This window comes from Bufo bufo, chromosome 1 (genome assembly GCF_905171765.1).
Source record: "Bufo bufo chromosome 1, aBufBuf1.1, whole genome shotgun sequence".
Classification (NCBI taxonomy): domain Eukaryota; kingdom Metazoa; phylum Chordata; class Amphibia; order Anura; family Bufonidae; genus Bufo; species Bufo bufo.
The window spans coordinates 256,091,429-256,113,857 of NC_053389.1; the positions used below are offsets into that span (position 1 = coordinate 256,091,429).

Genomic DNA, 22,429 nt, shown 5'->3' on the forward strand with positions numbered 1-22,429 from the left:
GTAACACCACAGTCAATCAATGGTGGTTGACCAATGCATGCTGATCGACTCTCCCATCAATTATGAACCAGGCTCCTATATAACAACATAATTCGAATAAATGAGACTATGTAAATTAAGATGATATGCTGTCTATGGAATCATTAACCGCAAGAAAATATACAATTTGTATAACAACTGTTTATTTTTATTTTTTTGAAACAATGCTTAACAAAACTGAGAATTAAATTGAATCAAAAATCAAATCCAAAACATAAAAGTGCACAGCATGAATGTTTTTGAAAAATTCTGATATGTTCATCTTGCCAAGGCACAGATCCAGCCAAAGAGATGAAAATATTCGGAAAATGGATCCCACATGTGATTCACAGCAGCTGTTGATCTTGGGCCAGTTTGAACTGTATCTCCAGGTGTAGAAACTGACAGGGGGTCTAAAAGCAAAGGCTCTTTGGTCAGTACATAATTGTGCAACACAACACATGCTTTTATGACGTCATCCACTGCCTCTATTTGTAATTGTATTGGCCTAGTGAATATTCCCCATTATGCAACCAAAATGCCAAAAGCGCAGGTCAGGCAGTAATTAAAAACTCTTTTAGGATAGGTTAAACCACGGCTAGAATATGGCTTCAGTAAATTTCCACACATTTGGAAAGTTTCATCTCCTACAAGAACAGATGGTAGAGCGGGGTTTGAAGAACAAGGTGAAGGCCTAGGCTCGGGAATTTCAAATTTTCCAGAGTATAGACTTCTTCCCATAGAAGAATTTAAAAAAAACACAAGAATCATTGGTTCGTCCGAAAGCTCCAATGTCAGCAGCCACAAATTTGTACCGGGCACCCGCTATAGCTATTAATATGACAGAGAAATACTTTTTCTAGTTAAAAATGGAGAATCCACTACGTGGGGGCTTCATGATTCTCACATGCTTTCCGTCCACAGCCCCAATACAATTTGGAAACTGGGTGACCTCCCAAAACTTGTCGGCTATGCTAACCCATTGCTGGCGAGTAGGAGGAGGAACATCTTCTTCACGAAGAAGATTCCATATTGTCTGGCAGGTATCTCTAACTATATAAGAAATGGCTGATTTTCCAAGACGAAATTGAAATTGAAGACTTTAAAAACTTTCCCTTATGGCCAGAAACCTAGGAAACAAAAACAGAAGTACCACATATTACACCTAATGTAGCAATACAATTATGGCTACTTTCACACTCGCGTTTCGGCTTTCCGTTTGTGAGATCCGTTCAGGGCTACCACAAACGGTCTAAAACGGATCAGTTTTGCCTTAATGCATTCTGAATGGAAAAGGATCCACTCAGAATGCATCAGTTTGCCTCCGTTCCGCTCTGGAGGCGGACACCAAAACGCTGCCTGCTGCGTTTTTCTGTCCGTCTGACGAAGTGGAGCCAAACGGATCCGTTCTGACACACAATGTAAGTCAATGGGGAAGGATCCGTTTTCTATGACACATTTGGCACAATAGAAAACGGATCCGTCCTCCATTGACTTTCAATAGGGTTTATGACGGATCCGTCTTGGCTATGTTAAAGATAGTACAAACGGATCCGTTCATGGCGGATGCATGCGGTTATATTATTGTAACGGAAGCGTTTCTGCAGATCCATGACAGATCCGAAAAAAAAGTAGCCTATGTCAGTTTTCATAAAGCACAACAACTTTCCGTTCATTGGTCAACATGCGGCCTTCAGGTTTAAGTACTTAAAGGGGTTCTGCAGTTTGTTTAGGGTCCATTCACACATCCGTATGTGTTTTGCAGATCCACAAAACACGGACACTAGCAATGTGCGTTCCGCATTTTGCGGACCGCACATCGCCGACACTATAATAGAAAATGCCTAATTTTGGCCGCAATTGCGGACAAGAATAGGACATGTTCTATTTTTTTCGGGAACGGAATTGCAGACCGCATTCGGACCGGATCCGGACAGCACATAGTGTGGCCCCATAGAAATGAATGGGTCCGCAACTCCGTTAAAATGCGGAACAGAATTGCGGACGTGTGAATGGACCCTTAAACTGATTATCTATCCTCTGGATAGATCATCAATATCTGACACCCAGGACCCCCGCCAATCAGCTGTTTGAGAAGGCAGCAGCGCTTCAGCCTTCTCACTGTTTACCGTAGGCCCAGTGACGTCACGACTAGTATCACTGGCCTGGGTCGGGCTAAGCTCTGTTCACTTAAATGGAGGTTAGCCCTGCCCAGGCCATTGATACTAGTCGTGACGTCACTGGGAATGCGGTTAAGGCCTCATGCACACGACCGTGCCGTTTTTTGCGGTCCGCAAACTGCGGATCCGCAAAAAACGGAAGCCTGTGTGCCTTCTGCAATTTGCGGAACGGAATGGGCGGCCCATTGTAGACATGCCTATTCTTGTCCGCAAAATGGACAAGAAGAGGACATCCTATATTTTCTTTGCGGGGCCTCGGAACGGAGCAACGGATGCGGACAGCACATTGGAGTGCTGTCCGCATCTTTTGCGGCCACATTGAAGTGAATGGGTCCGCATCCGAGCGGCAAAACTGCGGCTCGGATGCGGACCATAACTACGGTCGTGTGCATGAGGCCTAACAGTGAGAAGGCCGCGGCGCTCCTGGACCGCCACTGCCTTCTCAAACAGCTGATCGGCTGGGGTCCTGGGTGTCGGACCCCTGCCGGTCAGATGCTGATTATCTATCCAGAGGATAGGTCATCAGTTTAAAAAAAACTGCAGAACCCCTTTAAGACCAGGTAGATAAAAATTAAAATTACCATATAGTAGCTCACAGTAACACTTTACACTTACATCTTACTCCACTTTTACATATGTCCAAAGTCACTTTTGGCCAAGTCAGATTTATTAATGGTCCTTTAATACTGTAATAAATGGGGTTTGACGGTAGCAGTTCATCCTTCAGTAAGCGGCTATACAAAAGTCGCACGTCTTTACGAAAAAGACGCATTTTCTATTAAAAAGTTGCATAAGATAAGCATGGTCCTCACTGGAGTGAAATTGCGACTTTTTAAATTGTCGCAATAGTAAATCTGTCTAGAGATTAATTTACATAATAAAACACGCCCACTTTTAGAAAACTGGCGAGCATAGCGCAGAGCCAATAAAAGTCGCACATTTTTGTGCAGTTTTAGCGATTGTGCAAAAATTTGCAACTTTTTCCACTCCGTTATTTTGACTTGAGCTAATGATAAATCTGGCCTTATGTATTTTACCCATGTTTTAAAGAAGATATGGTATACAACCTTTCTGACTTCCATTAAGGGCTCATGCACACGACCGTTGTTGTTTTGCGGTCCGTTTTTCACGGATCTGCTGAGCCACATCTGAGGTTTTTTTTTTATCTGAGTTAAGTACTCTTCCATTCCGTTATTGCACAAAACATATCCGTATGGTTTCTGTATTTGATCAGTTTTTGGCAGATCGGAAACAGAAACAGTAACTTATTAATCACCAAACACATGAGCAATATGGGCTGGGCATAGAATTTCTACAGTATGGATCCGCAAAATCCGGATGACATATGGATGTGTTCTATGTGCGTTCCGTATTTTCTGGGGACCCATTCACTTAATGTGTCCGCGATATGGCCGTTCCGCAAAAAGATAGGCCATGTTCTATCTTTTTGCGGAACGGAAGTACGGGACGAAAGCCCGCAGAAGCACTCCGTAGTGCTTCCGTAGGGTTCCATTCCGTGCTTCCGTTCTGCACCATTCCACATCTCCAGATTTGTGGACCCATTGAAATGAATGGGTCCGCATCCGTGATGCGGAATGCACGCTGAACAGTGCCCGTGTATTGCGGATCCACAAATGCGGTCCGCAATACGGCCACGGGACACCTACGATTGTGTGCAGGAGGCCTTATACATACCTCAGAGTGACCATCAGTCGTTCTTCAGGAGTAAGGCCGAATGCACACGGCCGCTCGGCCGTGTGCATTTGGCCTAAGGCTACTTTCACACTAGCGGCACGGACCTCCGGCAGGCTGTGCCGTCGGGTGAACAGGCCGTCAGATCGTCCTGCTGCTAGTGAACGTGTGCCCCTGGACTGCCGCTCCGTCCCCATTGACTATAATGGGGGCGGTGCGGAGTTCCGGCGGAGGCACGGCAGTGCACGGCGAGGGGCTGCCGGAATAAATGTCAGACATGTGGTAGTTTTATTCCAGCAGCCTCTCGCCGTGCCTCCGCCCCCATTATAGTCAATGGGGAAGGAGCAGCAGTCCGGGGGCACACGTTCACTAGCGGCAGGACGGAGCCGACAGGCTGTTCACCCGACGGAACAGCCTGCCGGAGGTCCGTGCCGCTAGTGTGAAAGTAGCCTTACACTCCGACGAAATTTTGTATCCTTGTGTCTTAAGCCTCTTTCACACTGGCGTGTGCGGCCCATGGTCACTTGAATGGGTCCGCGATCTGGCCGTTGCGCAAAAAGATAGGACATGTTCTATCTTTTTGCGGAACGGAAGTACGGGACGAAACCCCACGGAAGCACTCCGTGGTGCTTCCGTTCCGCACCATTCTGCATCTCCGGATTTGCGGACCCATTCAAGTGATTGGGTCTGCATCCGTGATGCGGAATGCCCACGGAACGGCGCCCGTGTATTGCGGCCGCATTTTGCGGGCCGCAATATGGCAATGGGCCGCACACGCCAGTGTGAAAGAGGCCTTAATCGTCTATGAGAACGCTGGACAAGGTGATCAAAGCTTGAGACACTTACACAGAGATAGTCCAAAAATGTTTCAGGGTGTTTTCAAAGTTCTTTATAAAGTGTAGAAAACACACCGCGTGTCATTCGGGCCGATGTAATGGGATGCACCTAATATCGCCGTCTTCTTTGACGTATGCAAGCCATTCTCATGTGTCTGAGTCTCCAGGACACGAGCAGGCAGCATAGTTCCACTTCCAGCAAAGAGATGCAAAATCACATAATCCGGATCCATTACTGTAATCCGTCTTTAATACGCACAAAAAGGGGTCTGTTGTGTTCCGTTATGAATCAATCCAATTCTTGATCCGAACGGATTGAAAACAGAACGGAGAGCAGAACGGAAATAACAAACGCTGATGTGAACTCAGCCTAAGGCTACTTTCACACTAGTGTTTTTTGCGGATCCATCATGGATCTACAAAAACGCTCCCGTTACCATAATACAACCGCATGCATCCGTCATGAACACACGTATTGTCTTCTATAGCCATGACGGATCCGTCATGAACACCACTGAAAGTCAATGGGAACGGATCAGTTTTCTGTTGTGCCAGAGAAAACGGATCCGTCCCCATTGACTTACATTGTGTGCCAGAATGGATCCGTCTTACTCTGCACCACATTGCGGCGTTTTTCTGTCTGCGACGGGGACACAACCAAACGGAACGCATTTTGGTACATTCCGTTTCGTTCAGGGTGCTTTCACACTAGCGTTATTCTTTTCCGGTATTGAGTTCCGTCCTAGGGGCTCTATACCGGAAAAGAACTGATCAGTTTTATCCTAATGCATTCTGAATGGAGAGCAATCAGTTCAGGATGCATCAGGATGTCTTCATTTCAGTCATTTTGCCTTTTCAGGACGGAGATAATACAACAGCATGCTGCGGTTTTATCTCCGCCCAAAATCCCATTGAAATGCGCTGGATCCGGCCTCGAGTGTTTGGCAAAACGGATCCGTTTTTGCGGTCTGCGCATGCTCAGACCGGTAAAAAATGTGAAAAAAAATAAATGCTGGATCCGTTTTTCAGAGACGGATCCGGCATTTCAATGCATTTGTCAGACGGATCAGGATCCTGATCCGTCTGACAAATGCCATCAGTTTGCACACGTTTTGGCGGATCCGGCAGGCAGTTCCGGTGACGAAACTGCCTGCCGGAATCCTCTGCCGCAAGTGTGAAAGTACCCTAAGTTCAGTTTTGTCCCCATTGACAATGAATGGGGACAAAACTGAAGCGTTTTTTTCCGCTATTAAGATACTATGACGGATCAATTTCTGATATGAAAATGCTAATGTGAAAGTAGCCTTGACCAGTGCCATTTTTTATTGGTGATTTTTCTTTTAGGGGGAAATATTCTTCACATAACTCCTAACATATAGAGAAGACATACAAGAGGAGAGCCCCCTGTGCGGCTCACACACAGCTCCTCTTATCTGTCAGCACTAGAACGCCTCTGCTGCATGCTCCTATCTCCCAATGTCACTGAGGGACCTCTCAGAAGACAACTTCCGGTTTCTCACATGACGCACTTCCTGTTCTCATTAACGAGGCTACAGTCGCCATATTTACTGTGGTCAGACGCAATTCAATTTCTAGTTAAAATACCTCTAACAATTAACCATTGCGAGCCATTCACGACGAAAATAACATTGTTTAACGCTCCTAAGTCGACATGTTACCTGTTACGAATTTACAAGTCATGAAATAAGAGACAGTGAGCAGTACTCTGAGAAATAAAAACAGTCTGAACGAATCAAATACACAGGCTGCGTAGTCTTCGTTTCAGTGGTAAGGAAGGACTACAATTCCCGGGGTGCTTTGAGCCGTGGGCATGCGCACTAAGTCTTTCCGCGCCCCTCCCTAGCGCAAAGGCTTGTGGGCCAGGTCAATGGTTGCTTAGTGGTGGTGCCGGTTGTGGAGAGCAGTGGCCGCCCACCTCCTGTCCCCTCCATTCATCGCCCGTCACAGGCCTGAGACATGGAGGCGCTCATCCCGGTGATCAACAAGCTGCAGGATGTCTTCAACACTGTGGGGGCCGACGTCATCCAGCTGCCGCAGATCGTGGTGGTGGGGACCCAGGTGGGTTATGGTGGGGTTCATAAAGGTGATATGGCAGCGGGGGGGATCTCCTTTATTGACAGGGGCCGTGGTAACATTGGTATGGCCCATTGGATGTTATTTATTATGACATGGAGGTCAGCCCAGAGGTTGCAAATAGTGTCCCCCCATTACCATCAAGTTCTATCTGTCTGTCATATATCTCATCTATCTAAAATATTATATATATATGTCTATCTATCATATTAATTTATCTCCTCTTGAAAGCGCTATAATATTGGAATTTTGCAAATTTTGCCAATTCCTCCCATGTTCACCCAAAGCAGGTGGCAGGCCTGGCACATCTACTCGTCATTAATGATAAAACTCAAATGAAGCGCCCATTTACGCGCCATCTTTTAACGTCTGGATTTTGTTGTGGCTCCTCCATCACCGGCCGCCGTGTGGTCTCCACCTCCAGTTGATTTTAGAGGGAGGCCATACTGCTGGTTGCGTGGGTGGTGGTCCAGGACCGCACCTGCACCAAGAATGGACATGTCCTTTCATCATTTCTCAATGTCTGTGTGGACGCTGCTGGAAGACGCAGCGGGGCTAAACCACAGCGAGTCCACCACCATGCGATTGAAAAAATACAAAAACGTGACTGTGTCATCATCTGATGTGTGAAGAAAAAAATAAAATGCTCTTCTATACTGGTAAACTTTTGGATAGTGCTGTCACCCACTGAAGCTGCGGAGGTACAACGCATCAGGGACGCCTGACAGATCATAGGATTGCATTGTAGGAGACTGGCAGAGCGCCGGATTCACTATGCAGCTGCCTCACCGCTTCCTACTTGGTGCCATGCTCCGCAGGTGTCTCGGGGTATGTTCACGTCACATAATGGATTTTTGGCACGGGTTGCCAAAAACTGCACGCTGAAACCGCCGCCCACGCTTCATGTGGTCGAGGAGTTTTCCCAGCCACGCCAAGAATGTACGTGTCCATTCTTGGTGGTGGTTATTGGGCGGACACCTCGTAAAGCCGTGGCAGGAGCTGCTCGCTGTTTAGTGCCATTCAGTGGAGCTACTGAGAGCAGGACCGCAGCTATCAAAATAAAATAAGAAACCTGTGACATAGGTGTCAGGAGTCACTAACGTGTCCATACTTCCCCAAACATTATGGGGGGGAATTTATTTAGACAGGCGTTTTATACGCCGGTCTTAATAAGCCGCTGCGCTGACGGTGGATCCGGCAAAGTTATGTTAAGACACTGTCCTCTACATAACTTCGGAAGATCCGCCGCCGCTTCTAGATGTAAGGAAGTTTCCTTGCTGTCTTACATTTAGACCATTTTCTACTCCTAAACCATTGAAAATTGATGAATGAGACGGGCCCCACCCGTGCCCATGCCACGCGGCGGGGAAGAAGTTGCAGATTCTGCCGCAACATGGCGCGCGACAGGATCTGCTCCAGATGTACGCCACAAAAGTAGCATATATCTGTTTGTAAATGACCCCCTATTTATTTATGCGCTATATATCTATAGGGTATTTTTGCCCCGTATGGTTGCTTCTGAATTTGGGTTTCTGCCATGCCAGGGACTGATGCTTCATTGCTGTGATTTTTGGGCTGCTGTTGACTCTTGCTTTTTAATTTTTATAGGATTTAGGGTACGGCTACACTGATTTTGGGTGGGACGTGTTTTGTGCCTGTCACACTAAACTATAGGGCAGGCATCCTCAAACTGCGGCCCTCCAGCTGTTGCAAAACTACAACTCCCAGCATGCCTGAACAGCCTACAGGTATTAGCCTACAGCAGGGCATTGTGGGAGTTGTAGTTTTACAACAGCTGGAGGGCCGCAGTTTGAGCATGCCTGCTATAGGGCATTCTGGGACTTGTAGTTTCAAAGCAGGTTAGAGACGGCTCTTATACGGGCTGCTGTATTACTATGGCCTGGGACCAATCAGATTTCTGCTCTCATGTTTTAGAAGTCTTTTACAGAATGAAAGCAGAGGTGTCATTGGTTGCTATGGACAACTTCTCCGCTCACCCCAGTTTTTTTAAATGCTTTTCCAATGTGTTTGATATGGTGGTGTGATATGCTGTGCCAGGACCGCTGGTGCTCCCCCCTCTTCCAGGGTTCTGGTGCTTGGTCAGGAAATATGCATCAGGACGTCACTGGAGCAGGTAAAACTATAGGTGATGACGGTTGTCAGGGTAAGGGTCAGTCTTTAGGGCTTATTCCATATGCAGAACCATTCACTTCAATGGGTCCGTAAAAAAACGGAAATGACTCCATGTCCTATTCTTGTCTGTTAGTCACACGGATATCATCCGTTTTGTTTAGTTTTTTGCGGACCACAAAATACATACGGGTGTGTGCATGAAACCTCATACAGTGGTGTCCAGGCGCTGCTGCGCAGCTACAACCCCCAAGGGCATGCATGGAGTTGTCATGACAGCATGACATTTCTTAAAGGGGTACTCCTGACTACAGATATTGATGACCCATCCTCAGGGTAACTCATCAATATCAGATCAGTGGAGATCTGACACCCGGCACCCCCTCCGATCAGCTGTTTCATGCTGCTGCTGTGTCCTGAGGATAGGTCATCAGTATCTGTATTTTAGTAACCAATCTACAATACAATGGCTGCAGAGCCACATGCTGGACATCTCTGGTCTAATACATGTTGGAAGAACAAACAAAAAAATTGGTTCCTGTAGGCAATTGCCCAATCAGACCATTGTCACATCGCAGGTCCCCTGGTGACCAATCGAATGTAGACCCATGCCCATTTTCCTGCTTTTTTTTTCTGTATTGTACCAGCACGACCACCGCTGCTGCATTGCAGGGTGGTTGTAACCATGGAAACGAGCAGTGTATAATGTGACGGAAAAATGAATCAAGGCAGCAAAGGAAACAATATGGACAATCACAATACATTAGTAAGTGCCTTGTATTAACTTTGTCTACAAGATAAATGCCATTTGCTGAAGTGAGACGTCCCCTTTAAAGGGGTTCTGCCATTTAGGTATTGATGACCTATTCTGAAAATAGGTAATCAATATAAGTTTGGCGGGGTCTGACCCCCAGCACCCCCACCGATCAGCTGTTAGCGGCAGGGACCACAAACAGAACAATTAAAGGAAGCCGGAGGCCGTGTCACCTGACGTCTTCTCCTCGATGCCCCTTTTATGTATGAACTGGAGAGGACAAGCCAGTTACATAAGACGGTTGATTTCCTCGGCTTGCCGTCTTGTGAGTGTGCTGGTAGCTGAGGGCAGGCCGTGCTCAGAGATAGAATGACATGGGCACGGGAGGAGGATTCCTCCATAGATACAAGGCTCCTGACCCTCACAAGGTTACAGGCTCCACAGCGTGATTATTCATGGTGTCTGCTTGGCCTGTCCCCTCCGCTCATTAACCCATTTGGATCATATGGCTGACCCTCCCTCTCTGTGAAAGGATTCCACGTCCTGGAGCTCCAGCTGTTGCAAAACTACAACTTCCATCATGCCCAGACAGCCTACAGCTGTCTGGACATTCTGAGAGTTGTAGTTTTGCTACAGCCGGAGGGCCACGAGTTTGACGTTCCGGTATGTTGTAACATTCAGATATTCCGCCCCCTGACAAATACATCAAATCTTTCTAAAACCCATAGTGATGTAGTCCTGTAGCAGTGATATGGCGGTGTGACCTCTCCTGGCGTGTAGGCGATTTTTAGTATTTGGAGTATTTTGGACAAACCACCTGGAAGCCAAAATCGGGTACCCTCAGTCCAGGGATTGTCTCGGTACACACAATAGGGGATCAGATTTTGGTGGAGGTCTTATGGTCGGCCTATTTTAGTTAGACTGCTTGACTTGTATAACTTGTCAGTCAGTTCTTGTCCGTATCTGTTTGTGGGAAAGTTGGGTAGACACTATAGCAGACCAGTAAGAACTGTCAGACCAAAACTTAAAAAAAAAAAAAAAGTTAGGCGCCTGAGGCAAATTTTTGATGGCTTTGGCTCTGAGCTCCTAGGATTTGTCCAGCCTTCCATTACAGCTTCCACATCGGTTGACATCCAGCTTTCCCAGACACCTGAAGGGTGATTCTGTCCTACTATGCAGTGATACCTTGCCACCCCACCCCATGTCACTTCCTAACTATGGGAAATGTAATGTCAGCCATATTCCTTATCAATAATGTCGGCCATTTTGAGACAGCTCTTTACTTATATCTATGCCTGGTGATGATTGAGGTTGCGTGTACTGCTGACATGTCTGTGTTGTCACATCACCTGCCTGTCATAGTGTTTCTTCCTTGCTCTGTCACTAGGTTAGAGTGCACCAGGCTCGTCCATAGAGCCGCCTGCTCTGCAGCTTCATACATGTGCCCCGTGCACAAACAATAACCCAGGTCCAGTTTAAAAGTTTGGCGCAAAGGTGATTTTGTGCAAACATTTCATAAATGTTTTCTTTTTTTTTTCTTTCCTCCTCTCTTACTACGTTTTTAAAAGTGGATAGTGCTTAGCAGAAGGGTGCGTCTTCCACCGCCTGAGACATTTACAATAATTACCAGAAAACTGGTGAAAGTTATAACTGAAATCTACTGCCCCAGCTTTCCCAGATACAGTTAGACAGTCCCTTCGGAAAGTCTTCAGACTGTCAGTGGACTGCCATTTTTAGGTCTCCCTAGAGATGTTCGATTGGGTTCAAGTCAGGACTCCTATGTTGTCTTAGCTGTGTGCATAGGGTCGTTGTCCTCTTGGAAGGTGAACCGGAGGTCCAGGCAATCTGGATCAGGTTTTCATTAAGACTATCCCGTACTTCGTTCCATTCAGATTTCCCTCAACCTTGATGGTCACCCCCCCCCCCAGCATGATGCTGCCACCACCATGTTTCACTTTAGGGATGGTATTGGACAGGTGACAAGCAGTGCCTGGTTTTCTACAGACACGACTCTTAGAATTGAAGCCTAAAAAGCTCAATCTTGGTTACATCAGACCAGAGAATCTTGTTTCTCATGGTTTGAGACCCCTTTAGGTGCTTTTTGCAACCTTCAGGGATACTTTCATGTGTCTTTTACTGATCGGAGGCTTTTTTCTGGCCACCCTGCCAAAAAAGCTCAGAGTGATGGATCTGTGCCGCCTCATAATTCTGTCTCTGAACTGCACAGGCAGTTCTTTCCTCCTCATTGCTTAGCTTTTGCTCTGATATGCATTGCCAGCTGTGATAAACAGGGGGGGGGGGGGGGCGCAGGGGTCGCAATAAAGCCTGTACAAGCGTCATAGACACCTGTTCAGGCCATTTTAATCCCTGGAAAAAGACTTGTGTATTTTTTCGCATGGTCTCTTTCTAGTCTGGAGCGCTGTGTCAGAAGCTGCCAGGTCCAGCACACATGAAGCCCCGCCCCTCACGGACATCTCTCTCCCCAGGAGCAGCTCCAGACTACATTGTGGTTACAGGACCTGTGGTGATGTCACAGTCATGTGATCAGCCATGTGTGTGGGAGGAGTTAGGGGAACGCAGGCTCCTTGTAGGACTGTGCTGGTGGAGAATCCAGAATGGAAGGTGTGTATAAAGCAGGGCTATGTCAGTTTAACCAGTCTATCGTACAGTTTTCTGTGTGTAATGTGCACACAGTAGTTCTATCTGTGTAATGGACATGTAGCAGAGCTGTGTGTGTGCAATGTTTACATAGTAAACTGTCTGTGTAATGGGCACGTGGTAGAGCTGTGTATGTAATATGTATATAGTAGCGTCGGGTGGGCGCCGTGTATGGCAGCTTATCATGTATGAGGGACCGCGCTGCTTCACTTTTCCTCAAGGGGCGAACTCTCGCAGTCAGGATTCCTGTGCACTTCCCAAATGCGGTAACATATGAATCTTCACATAAACTATTATCCTCCTGGCAGGCTTCTAAGGACCTTCAAAGGGAATGTGCAAAATAGTGAAGTACCGTCACAATAGGTGAAATAAATACGATTTTATTATACTCACAAGCATATAAGCTTAAAAAGCCTTAAAACAACACTGCAAAGCCTCGTGTTCATACCCGACCCGGGTTTCGTTTGACGCTTCATCTGAGGCAACGTATCTTGAGACTTCTTCTTTTTTAAATTTACTGCAGTGTATGGCAGCGTCTGGTGGGCGCAGTGTCCAGTCAAGATGTAGAAACAGTTCAAAGATGAATAAGGGGTCATTGAGACAACCGTATCCTTTTTGCGGTCCGCAGAAAACAGATATAGTCTGTGTGCGTTCCGCGTATTGCGGAACGGCCAGCCCAGTGATAGCAGTGCCTATTCTTGTCCACAAAATGAAGAATAGGACATGTTGTTTTTTCGGGGCAGTGGAACGGAATTACGAATGTGGACAGCACACGGTGTGGTGTCTGCATCTTTTGCAGCCCCATTGAAATGAATGAGTCCACATCCATTTCTCAAAATTGCAGAACGGATGCAGACAAAAATATCCGATCGTGTGAATGGGCCCCTAAGGGCTCATGTACATGGCTGCAATATACGGGCACCGGCTGTGTGCACTCCATATCATGTATGGACTTGAATGATTCCGCAAGATGTGGAGCGGAGACACGTATCGGAAGCCCATGGTCCGTGCCCCCGCACTGCAAAAAAATTGAACAACGCTGGTACCCGTGCGTTGCGAACCATTATTTGTGGTCCACAGCACGGACACAGGGCACACACGCTCGTGTGCATGTCCGAAGAGAAAAAGAGCTACATTTCAAGTGTCATAGCAAAGGATATGAATACTTGTGTCCATGCAAAATGTTAGTTTTTCCTTTTTAATAAGTTAGTAAAAATGTCCAAAATTCTGCTTTCACTTTGTCATTATGGGGTATTGGGGGCAGATTGATTGGGGAAAAACTGGATAAACCCCTGTACACATCGGGGTAAATGGAGAAAACAACTAGAAATGCTTCTGATATCTCGTCTCTCAAGGCAATTAATATGAGTACTATATCTCATTATGTTATTGATTTTGGCCATTTTACAGTGATTTATTAAATGTTTATTAACTTATTCTTTCAATGGCTCATCCTGTCATTACTTTTTGCCTTGAGCGCCTAGATATCAGAATCCTTTCTAGATCTAGATTTTTATTTTATTTTAAAGGGGTTTTGCACTTTCATTTAACTTTGCAATTTCCTCTGGATAGATCATCAGCTTCTGATCGGCGGGGGTCCGACACCCGGGACCCCCGCCGATCAGCTGTTTGAGAAGGCAGCGGCGCTCCAGCAGCGCCGCAGCCTTCTCGCTGTTTGCCGCCTGCCCACTGACGTCGCGACTAGTATCAACTAGCGTGGGCGGGGCTAAGCTCTGTTCACTTGAATGGAGCTTAGCCCCGTCCACACTAGTTGTGACGTCAGTGGGCCGGCGGTAAACAGTGAGAAGGCCGTGCCGCTGCTGGAGCGCCGCTGCCTTCTCAAACAGCTGATCGGCGGGGGTCCCGGGTGTCGGACCCCTGCCAATCAGAAGCTGATGATCTATCCAGAGGATAGATCATCAGTTAAAGGAAAGTGCAGAACCCCTTTAAGGCTACTTTCCCACTACCGTTCAGAGCGGGTCCGTCTGATGTCTGCTCAGACGGATCCGCTCCTATAATGCAGACGTTTGGATCCGTTCAGAACGGATCCGTCTGCATTATAGTTAAAAAAAAAATTCTAAGTGGGAAAGTAGTTCAGACGGTGTTCTGAACGCTGCCAGACTGATGCATTCTGAGCGGATCCGCGTCCACTCAGAATGCATTAGGGCTGGACGGATCAGTTCGGGGCCGCTTGTGAGAGCCTTCAAACGGAGCTCACGAGCGGAGCCCCGAACGCTAGTGTGAAAGTAGCCTAAGTTTTATTTTAGCTCAAGGCCACAACATAAAATGTGAAATTGTTCTAAGACTTTCCGAAAGCATTAACAGATATTGCTGGCTCCTTCACCCCCCAGAATGGGCCCCATCTGCTCATTGTATTATCACATTAGGGAACACTTACCGCTGAATATTACATGGAACTCCTGTAGTAAGTATATCATAGAAATCTTACATTTCATGGTTCTGAGGAAGAAGTGATCAGGAAAGGGCTGGGATTTCAGATTGTGTCCCTGCTCCCAACCTCCGTCCCTGAAGTGCAGCATGACTTCTGTCTGGTGAGCTATTAAACGGGTAGTCGGACTAGTACATACTTACTGTATGAGATCTGGCAGAACATATGTCTTCAATTAGAATCATGTAAAAAATGCTCCTGTGTCTGTCTAGATATTGCTGTTACATATGTGTTATTGCGCCCCCTACTGTTCTCTTGATTCCCTCTCAGAATGTCCAGTCCACCTCATGTGCTAGTTTTGGTGGTCACACTTGCTTGGGAGCTAAGCTTCATCGCAAGGATCCTTGTCTACGTGGTGGCGGGGTTATTCCTGCTATGGTACAGGCTAGCCAGTAACAATCGGCGTGGTAGAAGAGACGTCTTCTCACTGACACTGGACTCGCGAGATTTGAGTGGGAATATAAAGAGCACCAGGCGGCGCCGTAACAAATATTTCAGAAATATCTACAGGCATGAGCATTTATTTTTTTTTTTTTTTTATAATTTCAGTTGAAATGTTGTTTTGTGTGCTTTAACACCTATAATTGTGGGGCTACCCCTTTAAAGGGGTGGTTCATCCTAAGAACCTTTTCTACAGATCCCTTCCCCCAGCATGGACGGGCCCGCTCTGGTAGTCATACTTACCTGATCGTCACCATTGCGTCGCTGCCCCGATGGCTCTGCAGGTCCCAGGTCTCCCTGCATCAACATCCGGTTTTACATGCTGACTGCTGCAGCCAATGACTGTGCACAGGGGTGATGTCACTGGGTCACATTGCCCCCGCACCGCCACCGATCAACTGTTCCATTCGGCCACCAGAAATTGAAGCACCGGGTCCTGTCCATTGAGTAGTGGTCATGCCGAGGTACTTCAGCCGAGCTGCTAGCCAAGTGAATAGGAGTGGGCCTGCACCAGAAACTACACAATGTCAAAAACCTTCCACCCACTGTATCGTTTTAAGTGCCAGTTGCTGCTGATCAGTGGGGGTGCTGAGTGTCAGACCACCACTGAACTGATATTGATTACCTACCTGAGGATAGGCCATCAATATCTAAGCTTCGGTATACCCTTTTATTTCAGGATGTAATCTGTATACAGAAAGCTCCCCCTAGTGGTGGCTGCAGGCAGTCAGAATTGTATCCTTCAAGTCTATTTTGGAGGATTTGCAAAATCACAATAAAGAGATATATCCTGTGGTAATATGTTCCCCAATTATCTGCTTTTCCCCAATTCCGGTGCAGACATTGTACAGAATTTTATATAATAATTTTTATTTTTTCTGTTTACAGAGCAGTGGAAAAAGCTCCGTCCTAGAAAGCTTAGTTGGCCGTGATCTGCTCCCCCGAGGCACAGGCATAGTGACGAGAAGACCCCTGATCCTACAGCTGGTTCATGTATCCACTGATGATCGGCGCAAAACCTCTGGAGAGGAGAATGGTAATGAATGTCTCTTCTGTTACATATTTTATGTGGACTAAAGCCTCTAGCGTTGTGCTGTGTACAGAAGAGGATGATTAGGGTTGTAGTATGCACAGTGTGAACTATCAGGTCTTCACAGGAATACGCCCCTTGTAGGTAGATCTGTAATACAGCCAATATGAACAGACCTACACAGAATGCATTCCCGGGATGCCTGATTATTTAGTAGAGAACCCCCTTTAGATTATGGATGCTGCCTTTCTTTGACTGCACAGCCTGTGTAATTCCACATTCTCTGTATAACGTTAAATGATCATGCTGGGTCTCCTCCCTGGCTAGTAGAGGGATATCCTGAGTGGGGGTACCTACACCCTTCTCTTAAAGGGGGTATTTTCGTGACCTATCCTCAGGATACGATTAGTGGGGGAACCAATATTTCGGCACCTGTGCTGATCAGCTGTTTGAGGAAGCCGCAGTGCCTCCCTTGAGCGCTGTGGCCTTCTCGTAGCTTACCAAGCACAGCGCCGTATAGTGGCTGCGCTTGGTATTGCAGTTTAGCCCATTCACTTGACCTGATAATAGAGGCATATTGACATGGCTTGTCCAGTTGAGACAACCCCATTTATCGCTTGGTAGTGGTATGGCTTTGTGGCACCAGCCCTGTAAATCTGTTGTCATAATCATGAACCAGGAAGCTCAGGATTGACTTGCTTATTGGCTCCACTAGCAATGGAACATATAATCATAAGTGCTCTCTGCGGGGACAGAGCTGCAGGAAGGACAGGTTCGGTTTCTCGTAAGAGCTGCTTTGTGGTCAGCCAGAATTATTATTTTTTTTTCCTGTAACGGCTGACTCCTGTTTCATTGGATTCATCTCAGGCGAGGATGATGATTATGAGGGTACATAGATTTCATAGAAATGTCTGAACACTGGGACACCCACAGTGCTGAGAAACAGAGGGAAGATAAGCGGCAATGGGATCGGACAAGTAAAAACTGAGACCGATTCTTGTTTCTACGAATTCAGAGCATGTCACCGAGCATCATGGGAATTGTGTGTCCTATTGACCCCCGTAGATGCTGAGTGGCATCCATGCATTATAGATGTGATGAAATGTACATGGACAAGAGGTGTGCCTTCAAATTACAGTGAAAGGTCTGTAATCCGACACGTAATAAACCGGAATAATCTACACCGGCGGTTCGCAACGTTCAGCACTCCAGCTGTTGTGAAACTACAATTCCCAGCATTTCTAGGATAGATCTTAGAAGAGCAGAGCAAGTATGCATGCTGGGAGTTGTAGTTTCACAACAGCTGGAGTCCCGGAGGTTGCCTACCTAGGATCTACACCTTTTGAGGCCCAGTTGATGCTGGATTAAAAGCATTTTACTGTATTTTGAATTGAATGGGGCGAGGGCTGAACAAAGATCCATTCCATAAACTATAGGGGTTGTTTCCATATGTCTCAGCGTCCTAATAAATGGATTGATAACCTGCTAGATGTGAACAGAGCACTATGGGGTAGGTGGCACGGATGCTGAGCTGACACTTAACAATTGTCTCTGCCTCTCTTGTCTTTTCTTTCCACGTTTCTCTGATTCCAGACCTGGACACCTGGAAAAATCCAAGACAGTTATCCAAAGGTCTCTGGTTTCCATACTCTACTTCTATACCTGCATGAGCTGTAGACATCTCCATGGGGCTCCCCTGTGGACCACTGGCTGTATCCGTACTATGCGCCATCACCTACCCCCTCATTGCTATATGTAGCCTCGTCTGGATACTGCCGCAGTGTATCCATTTTATTTGCTTATTTTGTCGTCTTCCTCCTTTTTAGGTTTCTTATTTATTCAGCTTTTTTTTTTTTTTTTTTTAAACTTCTTTTATGCTTTAAACCAGCTTTTCCTCGCAGATATCATAACTGTTCCCTTGTGTCAAGTCTTTAATATTCTATTAGGCTGCTGCCACATGGTGCTTTTTAAAAGCGTTTTTGTGGTGATCTTTATTTTTTTTCAGACTTGTTTTTCCCAATAGATGTCTATGGGAAAATGTCTGAAAAAGACACACCCTGAGCATGCTACGATAAAAAAAAAAAAAAAAATGCTACGAAACAGTTTTAAGGCATTGTTTATATGGTGTTTTATAATTTCCCATTGGTATGCTCTGCTTTTTGGTAAAAAAAATAAAAAGTGCCAAAAAGAGGGAGTAAGAAACCACCCTTAGGGTCCATTCACACGTCCGTAGAATGGGTCCGCATCCGTTCTGCAATTCTGCGGTACGGGTGCAGACCCATTCATTCTCAAAGGGGACGGAAAGGATGCGGACAGCACACATTGTGCTATCAGCAATTCTGGTCCGCGGCTCCCGAAAAAAATAGAACATGTCCTATTCTTGTCCGCACGTGTGAATGGACTCTTAAAGGGGTTGTCCTGTTTTGGCCTTTTATGGCGGAGATGGAAATAACTAACGGTAAGTGCAGGTCCAGGGAGGGAGTGTTGTGGCATCCGCTGTGCGCATCATGGAAATAGCGGAGTAGCGACAGCTTTACTGTTTCCATAACTGCCCACCCTGGGACAGCTCTTACTTTGGGTTACTCCCATGTCGACCATGAAAGGCAGAGATTTGATAACCCTATTGAGCCATTTCTTAATCACTCAGGACTTGGTAGACTTGTTGTGAAGCTGGCCCAAGAGTTGTTCAGGAGTCTGAGAAAACCGAGTGACTACTCTTGTGTGTGCAAGAATGATTGGCATCCATATAGGAGGTGACCCAACTTTCCCAGAAATGGCTAGGACTATGAGATGGCTGTATAAACTTTTATCGACCTAACAGAATAAGACTATGCACTGAATGACCACTTTATTAGAGACACCCATCTAGTAGCACATTGGACTTCCTATGGCCTTCAGAACCGTATAGGTTTCACTAGGTGTTGGAATCGTTCTGAAGGAATATGGGTCCATACACAGTAAGGACAGCTTCTCGCAGTTGCTGCAAATTAGAGGAGGTACTGACATGCTCTTAGCAGCTTATTCTACCGTTTCCCTGAAATGTTGGGACTGTGAAGATCAAGGAAACTAGGAAAACGTGCTGTCCTCCTTCCTGGAACCACTCCATGACCATATAACCCTTGTGGCATGGTGCATTGTCCTTCTGAAAGTGTCCAAGGATGCACTTGGTTGGCTTCAATGCTTACATAAGCCCTACTGTCCAAGCGTTCATTTACAGGTATCTGTGGACCCAGGGTGATCTAAGAAAACATTCCCCACACCATTACTCCACCTCCACCTGCCTGAATTGTTGGAACCTGAGGGGAAAGTTCTTCAATATCTACTGCTTGAGCCAAATACATTCTTACCCTCCCATCAGCATGGTGAGACAGCAACCTGAATTGTTGACCATGCAATTTTTGTCCCCTTCTTGGTTATCCACTTTTTGTTTTGTTTTTTGCCCACTGGAGTCCTTCCATATTGCTTCTTGTAGACGGCACTGGAACTGGTTGTCTCTAGGTCATCCGTGCTGAGGAACGACGAGTTGTACATGTTAGATGGGGCACCAGCTTTGTATTTGGCTGCAGATTGGTTGACTGTCTATCAGAATGATTCTTGACATCCTCCTCTGATTGCTTTCATAGGCGACTTATTTACGCTTTCATAGGCGACTTATTTACGTTTTCCTCCATCACACCATTCTCTGTATACTGTCAACACCATTGCACGAGAAATCCCCACAACGTTGGAAGGTTTTGAAATACTGTCCCGGGCTAGTCTAACACCCATAACCATGCCTCGTTCAATATCACTAATTTTCCCATTTTATTGTGGATTTCCACTGAAACTGTTCCACAGAAAAGTTGATTTTATGCTGAACCCGGGGGTCACGTGTCTCATGACTGAAGCTTCCCTGTAAATTAAAGGCAGGTGTCTCTAATAAAGTGGCCTGTGTATGGATCACCTGTAAGTATATTCAAAGGATCAGTCTTATTTATTTCCGACCTGAAGTTTAACGTGTTACCAAGAGACGTGGCTGAGCTTTCAGTGGTACAGTTGCCAAGGCAGCCATATTGTGTCCAAAGTAGGGTTGACACGATACCAAAATTTAGATTCGATTTCGATACCATAAAAAAACTATTGCGATGCTCGATACCATTCGATACTACGCAAAAAAAATAAAACCCCCAAAAAGCCGCGTGCATTCCGCTTTTTTTGGAACGTCTGATAATAGAACAGTCCGATCCTATTTTAGGGGGGGGGGGGGGGTGCGGCAGGTGACCAAAAAATTGCAAATTGCGCAGTTCTTATTATTTTTTTTTCTGTTACGGCGTTCACCGCATAGGATATATTTTTTAATATTCTAATAGTTTGGACTTTTTGGACGTGGCGATATGTAATATGTTTATTTATTGTTTATATATTTTATATGTATAAATTGGGAAAGGGGGTGATTTATACTTAATATTTTGGTGTGTGTGTTTTTTACTTTTTATTTAATAACTATTTCCCCCTTAGGGGCTAGAACCTGGGATCTTTTAAGCGCAGTAGCGCAGCCTAGTATAGGTAAATGGCAAATCCCGGTATCGAATCGATACCGGCACAAAGGTATCGATAATTTGATACCTGGTGCAACCCCTTCTCCGTAAGGGTACGCCCACATGACGCGGTCATAATCTGGTCATGTCCTGGCCAGCTGTGGTCAAGAACCTCGCAGCCAATTAGGCCACAGCTGCCTGATATTTAACCCTTTCACCACTGGAGTTTTTTTTTATTTTGTTTTTTTCGTCTTTGCATTTTCATTTTTCTTCCCCATCTTCCTTGAGCCATAACTGTTTTCATATTTCCAGTCACATAGCTGTATGAGGGCTTATTTTTTGCGGGACAAGTTGTACTAATGCCACTATTAATTATGGCTTAAAATGTAGTGTGAACCGGTAAAAAAATTCCAAACGCAATTCCTCCTCCGTTTTACAGGTTTTGTTCCCACAGCGTTTTGTTTGCGCCAAAACTGACCAATGCCCTTCATTCTCTGGTTCAGTACAATTACAACAATACCCCATATGTATAGGTTTTTTAAGTCTAAATAGTAGAAAAATTAATTTTAACTTTGGAAGAAAAAAAAAAAAATATTTTTTTTTAAATCCCCGTATTCTGACCCCCATAACTTTTTTTTTTTTTTTTTATACTTATGTCTACTGAGCTATATAGGGGCTCATTTTTTTGCGGGACAATCCATAGTTTTTATTGATACCATTTTGGAGTGTGTGTGACTTTTTTTGATCACATTTTATAAAAATAATTTTGGTTAAGAGAAGCAATGAAAAAATGGCAAATCGGCCATTTTGACCCATATCTCTCCATCGCCCTTTGTCGGTAGCGAAAGGTTAAACGGAACCTGTCACCGGTATTTTGTGTATAGAGCTGACGACATGGGTTGCTAGATGGCTGCTAGCACATCCGCAATACCCAGTCCCCATAGCTCTGTGTGCTTTTAGGCCCCCTGCACACGAACGTGTGCTTCCCATTGCCGTATTGCAGACCCGCAATACACAGGTGCCGTTCCGTGGGCATTCCGCATCACAGATGCGGACCCATTCACTTGAATGGGTCCGCAAATCCGGAGATGCGGAATGGAACGGAACCCTACGGGGTTTCGTCCTGTACTTCCGTTCCGCAAAAAGATAGAACATGTCCTATCTTTTTGCAGAACGGCCGGATCGCGGACCCAAGTGAATGGGTCAGTGATCCGCTGTGGCTGTCCCACGGACTGTGTTCGTGCATTGCGGCCCGCATTTTGCGGCCCGCAATACATGTGTGCAGGGGACCTTATTGTGTAAAAAAAAAAACAACGATTTGATACATATGCAAATTAACCGGAGATGAGTCCTGTCCCTGACTCATCTCACATACAGGACTCATCTCAGGTTAATTTGCATATGTATCAAATCCTTTTTTTTTTTTTTTTTTTACACAATAAAAGCACACGGAGCTATGGGGACTGGATATTGCGGATGGGCTAGCAGCCCATGTCCTCAGGGTGACAGGTTCCCTTTAACTAATGAAGACCACACTGTATAGGTCTGAATTCTTAATGGCAGCGCAGTATTGAAGGTTCCACGCTGCCATTAAGAATTTAATTGGCCGTGACCCGACCGGATCATGGTG

The 22,429-nt window shown here is 45.8% G+C and overlaps 1 protein-coding gene across 4 annotated transcripts in view; it reads left to right on the forward strand.

The window, feature by feature from the left end:
* Positions 1 to 6,567: 6,567 nt before the first annotated feature.
* Positions 6,568 to 22,429, forward strand: part of DNM1L (dynamin 1 like) — a 63,508-nt gene continuing 47,646 nt past the window's right edge. For 2 of the 4 annotated variants that reach the window (XM_040439050.1, XM_040439068.1), the window contains exons 1-3: positions 6,569 to 6,805; positions 16,141 to 16,288; positions 17,876 to 17,914. In XM_040439050.1, the coding sequence (XP_040294984.1) occupies positions 6,704 to 6,805; positions 16,141 to 16,288; positions 17,876 to 17,914 (289 nt within the window). In that variant the 5' untranslated portion in view covers positions 6,569 to 6,703. Of the gene's footprint in view, positions 6,806 to 16,140; positions 16,289 to 17,875; positions 17,915 to 22,429 lie in introns of all 4 variants that reach the window. The other 2 variants (XM_040439076.1, XM_040439061.1) reach the window with 2 other exon arrangements.